The following is a 12,383-nucleotide window of genomic DNA, read 5'->3' as shown; positions in this document are numbered from 1 at the left end:
TGACAATAAATGTAACCGATTTAAAAACTGCACAATCTGCAAAAGTAATTTTTTAAAATTGTTGTGCCCTCTAAATTTTAGTATCCTGGGAAAAAGCACTGGTCAATGTGGTCTACTCTGGCCTCAGGCTTCAAGTGACCTTGGTTCTATTTCTGAACCAAAAGAGCCAATCGGTTAGTCCCCCCACCCCATATTAAATGTTCACATCTATAAACTAAGGTACCTTTCGACCTTGAAAATGTCATAACTCTAAGTTAAGACAGAATTATAGTATAACATCATGTGGTTTGTGTCATACCAAGGAAAGGAAAATGTGAAAGCCCACAGCACAAAACAAGCTGCTTATGTTAAACGTCATCTGAAATGATTTAAGGTTAATAAATGTTACTAATGGGTAGGTTTCAACCCAACTCAAAGCACTGTTTTTATAGATTAAATGAGGTAATTATGTTAACAAAGAACTTAGGACATACGGATGAACTGGTTTGCAGGGCATAAGTAGAGACACAGGTGGCACAGTGGTTAAGAATCTGCCTGCCGGTGCAGGGGACACGGATTCAAGCCCTGGTCCGGGAAGATCCCACATGCCGCGGAACAACTAAGCCCGCGCGCCACAGCTACTGGGCCTGCGCTCTAGAGCCCGCGAGCCACAACTACTGGGCCCACGTGCTGCAACTACTGAAGCCTGCCCACCCTAGAGCCCGTGCTCTGCAACAAGAGAAGCCACCTCAATGAGAAGCCCGCACACTGCAACACCCCGCACGCAGCAAGAAAGACCCAACGCAGCCAAAAATAAATAAATAAATTTATTAAAAAAAAGAAAGAAAGAAATAGAGACACAGATGTAGAGAACAAACGTATGGACACCAAGGGGGGTAAAGTGGCAGGGGTGGGAGTGGTGGTGTGATGAATTGGGAGATTGGGATTGACATAGATACACTAATATGTATAAAATGGATAACTAATAAGAACCTGCAGTATAAAAAATAAATAAAATTCTAAAATTCACAAAAAAAAAAAAAGAACTTAGGACAGTGCCTGGCACATAATAATTATGCAATAAAATAGTTCTATTATTTTATTATAGCAAGAATAAGTGTAATAATTTTCTAAGCCTTAGGCAATTAATTCTCAAACAGCTCCAATTTATTATTATTACTACTAAGTATCCTATAATGACTCTTTCACAAAATATTAAGAATAGCTAACGTTTATAATTACTATGTTATTCCATTTAATCATCACAGCAGCCCTATAAAGAGGGACCATTTTTGCTCCCATTTTACTGAGGCTCAGAGAAGTTACATGATTTACCCCAGGTCACACAGCAGAGGACTAGAATCTGAGCCAATCTGACTCTAGAACCTACTTTTAACCACCATTTTATCCCCCCTGCCACTCCCACCAATATGTGTAGATTTCCAAATTATAGTAGTAACAATATTCTACCATTTCAGGAAGGAGAAAAGGTGACAGGGTAATTGTTTGAGGAAAGAGAAATAGTTCCTGGGAAGAAAAGGAGAACAACGACAAAACTATAACTGTAGCAATGAGCTGCTTCATGGTTTCCTTAAAATATTTAATTTCATGGGTTTTCTAGTAGAATTGTCAGTAATCTCTTGAAAACAGCTCAAAAACTACCAAGGGTCTTATTCCTCTATACTGAGGAAACTAGTCTAAAATGAAAGTCTGATGCTCTTTAGGAAGAAACACTGAGGCGGCCTTAGGATTCTAATGTCAAAGGTCTCTAAAGGAAGATAATCCAACCACCTGGTTCTTATTGGTCTCAAGTTTATAAGAAATTAGAATAACACAATTTTAACAACAATGATAATAACTAAAATTTATTGAGTTTTTGCTCTATACCAGGTACTATCGTTATCCCCAATTTACAGAGGAGAAGAAAACAGACAATGTCCTAGTGAGTGCAACTGAGGATACCGTTAGCCGCAACTGTTTACCCCAAAGGAGTGGAGAGCTGTTTTATTTTGGAGAAACAGCATACCAGCTCTTTCTAGAGAAAGAGAAGCAAATAGCTTGTGCTATCCTGAAATAAAGCAAGTTTTTTTTTAGAGGAACAGTGAGGCAGTGGTACAGCCCAGAGTTAAGGAGCCAGGGAGGTCAAAGCCATGCACTGCTTATGATCAGTTAGGGGCCTTGTGGGCAGCTGACCCGGGCTTAGTGCCTACCTGTAGAGCACGCGCTTCCTGGTCTCCTTGGCGCGAACCTTCCTCAACAGGTCTTTGAGCTTGCTCGACTCCTCAAAGTGAACCCCTATGTCCTCATCCTCTGCTATGCTGATAATATCTCTGTAGAACAAGGATATGTCAAAGCCCCCACGTTTCCTTAGGTGCAACAAGTCAAGGAAGATACCTGGAGCGAGGATAGACAAAAGTGAGGGGAAACAATTTCCAGCAAGGGAGAATTTTTTTCAGTTAAGTTTAATTATGCTGTTAAAAGCTCCCAAAGAACTAGATTGATTATAAACATTTTCAGGACTTAGAGAAAGTGGTTAAGGGGATCAGCTGCTCTAATGACTTCAGACAACTTATTCAAATAACCACCATTTGTGGTGGCGTTAAAGTCAAGAAAAGCTCCCTCTGGTAGAGCCCTTCAGACAACTAATGGCCTGGTCATTTTCACTGGGAATATTACATAGGGGTCTCCCCCAGCTTCACTATATTGTGTCATTTTACTTTGAAGGGTGAAAAGCAGCTATTTGACATCAGCTATAAAAAAGCAAAAAAAAATTAAGTGCCAAGTTAAAAGAACAGGGGGCGACTTCCCTGGAGGTCCAGTGGTTAAGACTCCTCAATTCCATTGCAGGCAGCACGGGTCCGATCCCTGGTCGGGGAACTAAGATCCCACAAGCCGCACAATGCGGCCAAAGAAATAAAATAAAAGAACAGGGGAATGCCGACCTGTGTCACGGAGATCCCCAGCTTTGGTCCTGGCCCTGCTGGCTTTGGCACTGTCATTGCCGTGGGGGTCATCTTCATTGGTGAAAAGCATGATCCTCTTATGGCTCATCTTGAACTGGACATCGCTAAAGAGGTTGGCGCAGACCCACAGTACTTCACTTAGGGAGTAGTCAGATCCATGGCCAATTAGGTCTTGGAAATGTTTCTTCCCCTCCTGCCCCTTAAAGCGGTCAAGCTCTAGCACTCGTTTAGCACCTGATCAGAGACAGGGAATCAAATGGGCAGAAAAGTCGGAACAGTGTCAGTGTTTTACAAGACTAACAGAAGCTCTTTCTCACCCAGAGCTGTTTAACCCACATAACAAAAGTCTACACCCCAGTAAGAACCCCCTTGTGCAGGAAAGCATACTCCCAGTCAAGATGTTATCTGCTTCCTTGTTCACATCCCCCTTTGTGCATGTTAGTGACCTCCTCATGTAAGGGAAAAGCTGATCTTAGAATACTACTGACCTGGATTATCCAATTCCTGCAAGACGTAAATATTTTTGAAATTCACTGAATTTTTGTCCTTCTTGGTACCATAGAACACCACTGCCAAGAGATCTCGATCACTGCTTATGATCTTACTGGTGTATACACTCCGGATACACTGAAAAAACAAACATAAAATTTCAATTAGTATTTAACTACGTACCACTAAACTTAAGCTCCACAGGTGCCTGACACATAGTAGAGCACTCAATATATATTTGCTGAATTTGTACATGGCATTAGAGTAAGGCGTGACCCCTACCTTCAGGAAACTCATAATCCAGTGAGGGTGATGGTCATTTATATTATGTATAACACAAAGCAAAGTGTGGTTAAGTATACAACAGACATATAAGCAGTCCCTACAATAAGAAATCAGAGAATTCAAAACATGTAGGGCTTCCCTGGTGGTGCAGTGGTTGAGAGTCCGCCTGCCGATGCAGGGGACGCGGGTTCGTGCCCCGGTCCGGGAAGATCCCACATGCCGCGGAGCGGCTGGGCCCGTGAGCCATGGCCGCTGAGCCTGCGCGTCCGGAGCCTGTGCTCTGCAGCGGGAGAGGCCGCAACAGTGAGAGGCCCGTGTACCGAAAAAAAAAAAAAACAAACATGTATATACTCCGGAAGGAAACTCTGCTATAGGGAAATAAAAATCAATAAAAGCCCAGCACTAGAATCGGAAAACGTGGATTTGAGTCCCAATGATGTCACTTACTTAATTGGCTGAGTTTGAACAGGCCATTTGATCATTCCTCAAGTAGCTTTTTTTTTTTTAATGTGGACCATTTTTAAAGTCTTTATTGAATTTTTTACAATATTACTTCTGTTTATGTTTTGGTTTTTTGGCCCCGAAGCATGTGAGATCTTAGCTCTCTGACCAGGGATCAAACCCACACCCCCTGCATTGGAAGGCAAAGTCTTAACCACTGGACCACCAGGGAAGTCTCTTTTCCTCAAGTAGCTTGATACCAAGAAACAAAATTTACATATATAAAATAATTACATATATAAAAGGTTTAAGTGAATGTTAGTATATGTGACATTAATAAATAATGGAAAATAAATCTATACCTACTAAAAGCAACTTTTGAAATAAAATTTGCCTAATTACACAATTAAACACATCAGTATTCCAGGAAATATAAACTAAAGCCATATCTAGTAAATCAGTGTCTCGTAAGTGGTCAGTCCTGGTGGCCTATAATTCTGGGGGTACTGACAAAATTAAGTTTCTGATTCTGCAAAACTGAGGAATAAACCAACAATGGTGACCCCCCTCCATATCCTGCTTGAGACTCTACCTGGCCTTCCTCCATAGCAATTCTCTCCTTAAATGCAGAACTTATGGTATGTCTAGTCATTGACAGTTATCTTCATGGCAAGCAATCATTTCTTTTTATTTATTTGTTTATATATTTATTTTTCATATTTATTTATTTATTTGGCTACGCTGGGCAGGATCTTTAGTTGCGGCATGCGAGATCTTAGTTGTAGCATACAGGATCTAGTTCCCTGACCAGGGATCAAACCTGTGCCCCCTGCAGTGGAAGTCTTAACCACTGGACTGCCAGGGAAGTCCCAGTGAGGGCTTCTTTAGGTTCTACTATTAACCACCCCTCCCCACCCATACACACACACACAAACTAAAATAGAATTTTAGAAAATGTTTTTTCATTGCTCCTTATCAAATACATTACGTTCATCAGTGAATGTTTCACTTATTCACTACATAATACTACAGTTGCTTCTGGGTTCTCTAGGCGTTAGCATTTCATGAACCCTTTCATATTACATGTAGAACTGTATCTTTTTGGGGAGAGGGTACACAGCCTTCATCACATCTTCAAAGAGGTCCATGGTCCAAAAAAGGTTAAAGCAGTGCTCCTCAAAGAGTGATCTCCAAACAACAACAGCGTCACCTGGGAGCTCTGTTGGAAATGCAAATTCTTGGTCCCTCCTCTAGACCTATAGAATCAGAAATTCTGATTGCAGGGTAAGGCCCTGCAATCTGTGTCAACAGCCCTGCAGGTGATTCTGATGTAGGTTAAAGTTTGCAAACCACTGCTTTAAAGTTAAGAATTGTTTTTATTAATTCTTTTTTTAGATGCAAGATATTCTGACTTGTCAATTGCAAGAACTGTCTGTGTACAAATTAGGACATGAGAAGCTTCTGTTTGGTTCCAAACTCCAGAAATATGAGAAATGAGATGTACAATAGATTCTTAAAAATTCTTCTCTATGAAGAAATACTAAACTTTTTAATTGAGGTGAAATTCACATAACAATCTTTTTTTTTTTTTTTTTTGCGGTACGTGGGCTTCTCACTGTTGTGGCCTCTCCCGTTGCAGAGCACAGGCTCTGGACACGCTGGCTCAGTGGCCATGGCTCACGAGCCTAGCCGCTCCGCGGCATGTGGGATCTTCCCAGACCGGGGCACGAACCCGCGTCCCCTGCATCGTCAGGCGGACTTTCAACCACTGCGCCACCAGGGAAGCCCCAAAATTAATCATTTAAAGTGAACAATTCAGTGTTCAATTTAGTACATTCACAATGTTGTGCAACCACCACTTCTATCTAGTTCCCAAACATTTTTATCATCCCAAAAGCAGACCCCATACCAATTAAGCAGTTGCTCCCTCCCCTGCAGCACCTGGTAACCACCAACCTGCATTCTCTATGGATTATCTATTCTATACTTCATATAAATGTAATTATACAGCATGTGACCTTTTGCCTGGCTTCTTTCACTTAATGTAATGTTTTCAAGGTTCATGCACCTTGTAGCATGTATCACTACTTCATTCCTTTTTATGACTAATATTCTACTGTATATATAAACATTTTGTATATCCACTGAAAAAGTTTTAGAATGAGATAGGGGTGGTGATTATTGCATGACGTGAATGACTAAATACCTTAAAACTGTATACTTTAAAATAGTTAATTTTGTTATGTGAATTATACCTCAATTTAAAAAGTAAAAATATTTAATCCTCATAACAGTTTGACAAAGTAGGTACTATTATTTTATTTTTTATTTTTAATAAATTTATTTATTCATTTATTTATTTTTGGCTGCACTGGGTCTTCGTTGCTGCGCACGGGCTTTCTCTAGTTGCAGCAAGCCAGGGCTACTCTTTGTTGCAGTGCACAGGCTTCTCACTGCGGTGGCTTCTCTTGTTGCGCAGCACGGGCTCTAGGTGCGCGGGCGTCAGCAGTTGTGGCAATGCGGGCTTCAGCAGTTGTGGCTCGCGGGCTCTAGAGTGCAGGCTCAGTAGTTGTGGCACACGGGCTTAGTTGCTCCACGGCATGTGGCATCTTCCCGGACCAGGGCTCGAACCTGTGTCCCCTGCATTGGCAGGCAGATTCTTAACCACTGTGCCACAAGGGAAGCCCAAAGTAGGTACTATTATTATCTCCATTTTACAGATGAGAAAACATATCAAGAGCTTCAGCAACTCTTCCAATATCATACAGTTTGTAAGTGGCAGAATCAAGATCTGAGTAGCTGTTATTTACTTAATTGGGTAAACACCTAGGAGGGGAACTGCTGGCTCATGTAAGTCTACGTTTAACTCTTTGAGGAACTGCCAAACTGTTTTCCACAGCAGCTGATCCATTTCACATTCCCACCAACAATGTATGAGAGTTCCAATTTCTACATCCTTGCCAACACTTCTTATTGTCCCTTTTTCTTTTTTTTTTAAATTACAGCACTCCTAGTGGGTGGGTATGATACCTCATTGTGGTTTTGATTTGTATTTCTCTAATACCTAAAAATATTGAGCATCTCTTAATGTGCTTTTGGCCATTTGTACATCTTTAGAGAAATGTATATTCAAGTTTTGTGCCCATTTTTAAATTGGGTTGTTTGTCTTTTTGTTGTAATAATCTTTTTCAACCACAGGTAATACTCAACTACAAAAGGACTCATCTCCACACCATAATAGCTGGAACTTCTTTCCTTCCTTTACACTGACATCTCTATAGAAAGAGGAGCCCACTTCTGCTACCAGGGCTAACACAGAAGGTGGAAGCAGTGTAGTCCCAGCGTCGGAAGTTCAAACCCAAAATAAAATGGGCCTGTTCTCCAACACTGCTACTCTTTTTTTTTTTTTTAAGTTTATTTATTTATTTATTTTTGGCTGCGTTGGGTCTTTGTTGCTGCGTGTGAGCTTTCTCTAATTGCGGCAAGCGGGGGCTACTCTTTTTTTTGTTTAAAGGAATTTTGCCTTATTTATTTATTTATTTATTTATTTATGGCTGTGTTGGCTCTTCGTTTCTGTGCGAGGGCTTTCTCTAGTTGCAGCAAGTGGGGGCCGCTCCTGATCGCAGTGCGCAGGCCTCTCACTATTGCGGCCTCTCTTGTTGCAGAGCACAGGCTCCAGACGTGCCGGCTCAGTAATTGTGGCTCACGGGGCCTGTTGCTCCACGGCATGTGGGATCCTCCCAGACCAGGGCTCGAACCCGTGTCCCCTGCATTGGCAGGCAGATTCTCAACCACTGCGCCACCAGGGAAGCCCCCGGCCTACTCTTCGTTGTGGAGCGTGGGCTTCTCATTGCGGTAGCTTCTCTTTTTGCAGAGCACGGGCTCTAGGCACACAGGCTTCAGTAGTTGTGGCACGCGGGCTCTAAAGCACAGGCTCAGTAGCTGTGGCACATGGGCCTAGTTGCCCCGTGGCATGTGGGATCTTCCTGGGCCAGGGATTGAACCCATGTCTCCTGCACTGGCAGGCGGATTCTTAACCACTGTGCCACCAGGGAAGTCTCCATATTTTTTAAAGTGGTGTTGATACTTTTTGTTGTTTGCTTAATTAAATGAAAGGTAGTCTTACCTGGATGCTCATGTCAAAAGGAGTCAACTCATCTTCATCCTGAGTTTCAAACATGGCCTCAGAAGCATCAATCAAAAAAATCAAACTATCTCTTCCTGAATATTTATAATCTCCTATGGGGAAAAAAATAGAAGGAAATGTTTGCCCTTGTTTTGTATTTATCATGTTTATTATTCATATAAAACAAACAGAGGGACTTCCCTGCTGGTGCAGTGGTTAAGACTTGCACTCCCAATGCAGGGGGCTAGGGTTTGACCTCTGGTCAGGGAGCTAGATCTCACATGCATGCCGCAACCAAGAGTTCACATGCCACAACTAAGGAGCTGCTGAACTGCAACTAAGGAGTCGGCCTGCCAGGGCTTCCCTGGTGGCGCAGTGGTTGAGAGTTCGCCTGCCGATGCAGGGGACACGGGTTCGTGCCCGGGTCCGGGAAGATCCCACATGCCGCGAAGCAACTGGGCCCATGAGCCATGGCCGCTGAGCCTGCGCATCTGGAGCCTGTGCTCCGCAACGGGAGAGGCCACAACGGTGAGAGGCCCACGTAACGCGGGGAAAAAAAAAAAAAAAAAGGAGTCTGCCTGCCGTAACTAAGACCCGGGACAACCAAATTAATTAATTAAATCATCCGTCATAAGCATGTCAAAAAAAAAAAACCCAAAACTTCTAAGAAATAGAATTAAAATAAAATAAAATAAAACAAATAAAGTAAAATAAAACAAATAGAGAAAAGCCCATTAAGCAAAATTATAATCTGAGGAATTCCCTAAGGTGAACACCCTTAGGGAATTTCTTGGTGGGCCAGTGGTTAGGACTCCATGCTTTCACTGCTAAGGGCACGGGTTCAATTGCTGGTCAGGGAACTAAGATCCCGCAAGCCACAAGCTGCGCAATGCAGCCAAAAAAACAAGAAAAAAAGTGAACATCCTTAAAACCACCATGCACATCAGGCAATTGAATCTTGCCAGTCACCCCAGAAGCCCTCTCCAGGTCGCCTCCCAATTTTAACACCCACCTTCCTCCCAAGAGTAATCACCATCCTGACTTTTGGTAATCACTTAATTTTTTCCTTTATAATCATCCAAGCCAACATTCCTAAACACTGGTTTTGACTTTAAAAAAAACAAAAGTTTTTAAAGCCTCTTATAATCTGTAGATACCCCCTCTGTCTTTTGTCTCATAATTTATTTGCTGAAAAACCTGGATATTATGTCATATAGTTTTCCACCTTCTGGATTTTGCTGACTGCATTCTTTTGGTGTAGATTAACATAGTCCTCTGTCTTTTCTACTAAGGACCTAGAGAGGCTTCATTGGATTTGGGTTTTGGTTTTTTTTTTTCTGGCATGATTACATTATAGGTGATGTTGAGTTTTTCATAAAATGGCATATAATGTCTGGTTGTCTCCCTTTTTGACGATGCTGCTTCCTAATGCAGTAAATTTAATTACCCATCTTTTCTGAAGCAATACAGCAATACATGTCAAGGGCCTTAAACAAAAATTCTACCTTGAGCCAGTGAACTCTACTTCTTAGGAATCTATCTTAAGAAAATAAAATATGGAAAAACCCTATGCAAAAATTTCCACAATGTTGTTTATTAAAGAAACTGAAAACTAAAATGTCCAACAAAAGGTAGAATGAATTATAGCATATTTAAAATGATTTATAGAGGCTATATTTGCAGTTACATGGAAAGATATATCTATAATACAGTAAGAAAAAAAGGCAGAACACAAAACTATGTATATATGTTTAAAATTCTTTTTGAAGATGTAAATTTTGAAAATGTAAATTAAAATGAAAAAAATATATGCACTATGATTACAACCATATAAAAAATCAGACAAAAACAAACTATATATAGTTACAAAATATAAAGAAAGATATAGGAAGGAAATATGCAAAATGCCAAAATGCTAGTAGTGGTTGTGTTAGGGTGGTAGATTACATACATCACTGAATTGTTTTATTTTTTATATAAATAAAAAATATTTTTTATAAAAAAATAAATATAAAAAATATATAAAATATATAAAAAATATATTTTTCCTACTTTTAAAAAATAAAAATACTTTAAAAATTTCTACCCAGGACTTAAATTAACCAGTATGTAGAGTACAGGCACCCCTTATTTCTCTTCCTTTGTCCTATGTGTTACTGTGTTGTCTGAACATATACTCCCAAACCTGCAGGCTAGGTGAGGGAATGGCTCTTGTAACTGTGTTGCTAATGTATACTCTTTGATTGCTGCAGTTATTGAAGGGTGAAAGCATTTTTACACTGAGGTCCAAGAATGAGGAAAACTACTTTCCTGGGTGAGGAAGGGTCTTACCTGAGTCACCTAAGGTGACACAGGATACCAATGTTCAGGGTCATTTATTGGAGATCAATCTACCAGTGTCCAGCAAAAGTTTAAGGCTAGGAATGTTCCATAAACTAGAGTAGGACCTGAATAAAAGAGCCTAGGGTAGCTCTGCAAAGTTCAAAGGGAGAAAAGTATTGGAGATTCTCTGGGGAGAGAAGCATGGACCACAAGACAGCAAAGATCACCCAGCAGAGACAAGTAGGGAAAGTCTTTCTTCCACACACACAAGGGTACATGTTAATGAAAGTCACTTACCACCTTCTTCAAGGCCCTCCTCTTGATCTTCTTCTTCCTCATCACCCTGATTTTTGTAATAAGACTCCCACCCTGACATGTTGGTTACTGCTCACAAGATGAAAGAAAGTGGAGATCAGTAACAACCAAATTTAAACCTAAAAGTTATCGACCCCTAGGCTTCTTTGAGGTCTGTCCTAAAAGCTACATGTTACTGCTGAGGAACGTGGATGCTGGATCCTGCTGCCTGGAGAGCTTGGTAATTGAAATGCAAGGTAAAAGGGCATGGGGATCATTCCTGAAATAGTCTCACCTTAGCTATCCCTTAAGGACAATTCAGGGCCGGTGGCCCGTAATGACCTCTCTGACGGGTGTGCTGGGGCAGCCTGACCTGGAGGTCCAGTCCCGCCTCCAGCATCATCTGGCATATGAAAATTTATTACTATCGTGCTTTCATCATCAAAACTTATGATCTTGGTCTTTCCTTCTTGCCTTTGTATAAGGCCAAAAGAGTGACACTGGCTACTCTGACAACCTTAAAGCAGACTCCAGGAATGTCACCAACAGCATGACCTTTGCGACCAAATCCAGAAACCAGAACTTCATCATTTTCCTCAATAAAATTCAAACAACCATCATTGTGTACAAAGGGTGTGATTTTTTTGCCATTCTTGATTAGCTGAACCCTGACACACTTCCTGATGGCAGAATTTGGCTGTTTGGCCCCTACTTTTTCAAGCACAATTCCCTTGGCATGAGAATCACCTCCAAAAGGGTTGGCCTTCAGGGCTGTACCCAAATGGGCTCTTTTGTACTGTTTATCATGCCACTCCTGGTCTCGTCGGCGGCTACGGAGCTTCCTGGCAGTACGAAGACCGCGACACTTGCCCAGCCTGCCTGCGCCACGGGCCTGAGCGAAAGAGCTCCGGCATCATCTGGATTTGAGAGATTCCCGGTCCAGTGTACTGCGTCCTTTAGCAGACCCACTTGTCCTCATCCCGCCCCCAAATCTCCCCCAACTCCTCAGCCAGCTATGCCCAGTGGGGTCTCAAACGCAGGCGGGCCTCCAAGGCCGGGTGCGCCTCCCCTCGGAGGAAGGAACAGGGATCAGAGGCCGTCTCCACCCCTCGGGTCCGCACACTTCTGGCTGACGCTGCCCCACGATGAGGCTACGGGGACGCGCAAGGCTGAGTGGGCAAAACAAAATGAAGCCAGCCCTGGCAGAGAGCAACAAACACAAAACTCAGCCCCATTCCTACCTACCTTGAGCGTAATGAAGAGATCAATTTGGGCAGAAGGCGGGGCGCCGCACACGCGCAGGCTCCTGTTCCCGCTCCCAATCAACGCCCCTTACGTCATCACGCATAGCGCGCGCCTTTCGCGTCCAGGTGACACGCCCACTCTCGCAGGCGCTTTCCACACCCGTCCCGAACTAACACCACCCCGTCCGCGAAGCCCCGCCCCCTGGGAAAACCCGCCCCTCGCCGCCCGTCAGGACGGTA

At 42.4% G+C, this 12,383-nt stretch overlaps 2 protein-coding genes across 3 annotated transcripts in view; both read right to left on the bottom strand.

The window, feature by feature from the left end:
- The window catches only part of XRCC6 (X-ray repair cross complementing 6), a 29,491-nt gene extending 17,280 nt beyond the window's left edge, over positions 1–12,211 (bottom strand). Inside the window, exons 1-6 of one of the 2 annotated variants that reach the window (XM_082665938.1) lie at positions 12,145–12,211; positions 10,903–10,989; positions 8,284–8,396; positions 3,431–3,569; positions 2,922–3,176; positions 2,190–2,373 (exon numbers count right to left, since the gene is read on the bottom strand). In XM_082665938.1, the coding sequence (XP_082522064.1) occupies positions 2,190–2,373; positions 2,922–3,176; positions 3,431–3,569; positions 8,284–8,396; positions 10,903–10,981 (770 nt within the window). In that variant the 5' untranslated portion in view covers positions 10,982–10,989; positions 12,145–12,211. The remainder of the gene's footprint in view (positions 1–2,189; positions 2,374–2,921; positions 3,177–3,430; positions 3,570–8,283; positions 8,397–10,902; positions 10,990–12,144) is intronic. The other variant, XM_082665939.1, reaches the window with a different exon arrangement.
- Positions 11,338–12,240, bottom strand: LOC309829945 (small ribosomal subunit protein uS12-like; the record flags this gene model as incomplete). The annotated part of the gene is made up of 2 exons (XM_082666197.1): positions 11,338–11,804; positions 12,236–12,240. 2 exons carry the CDS (start codon positions 12,238–12,240, stop codon positions 11,348–11,350), a joined length of 462 nt encoding a protein of 153 aa, XP_082522323.1. The 3' UTR covers positions 11,338–11,347.
- Between the last annotated feature and the right edge of the window lie 143 nt (positions 12,241–12,383).

The sequence above is a fragment of the Grampus griseus genome, assembly GCF_964374135.1.
Source record: "Grampus griseus genome assembly, chromosome: 11".
Taxonomy (NCBI): domain Eukaryota; kingdom Metazoa; phylum Chordata; class Mammalia; order Artiodactyla; family Delphinidae; genus Grampus; species Grampus griseus.
The sequence above is the reverse complement of the archived record's forward strand: the minus strand, read 5'-3'. Positions and strand labels throughout refer to the sequence as shown.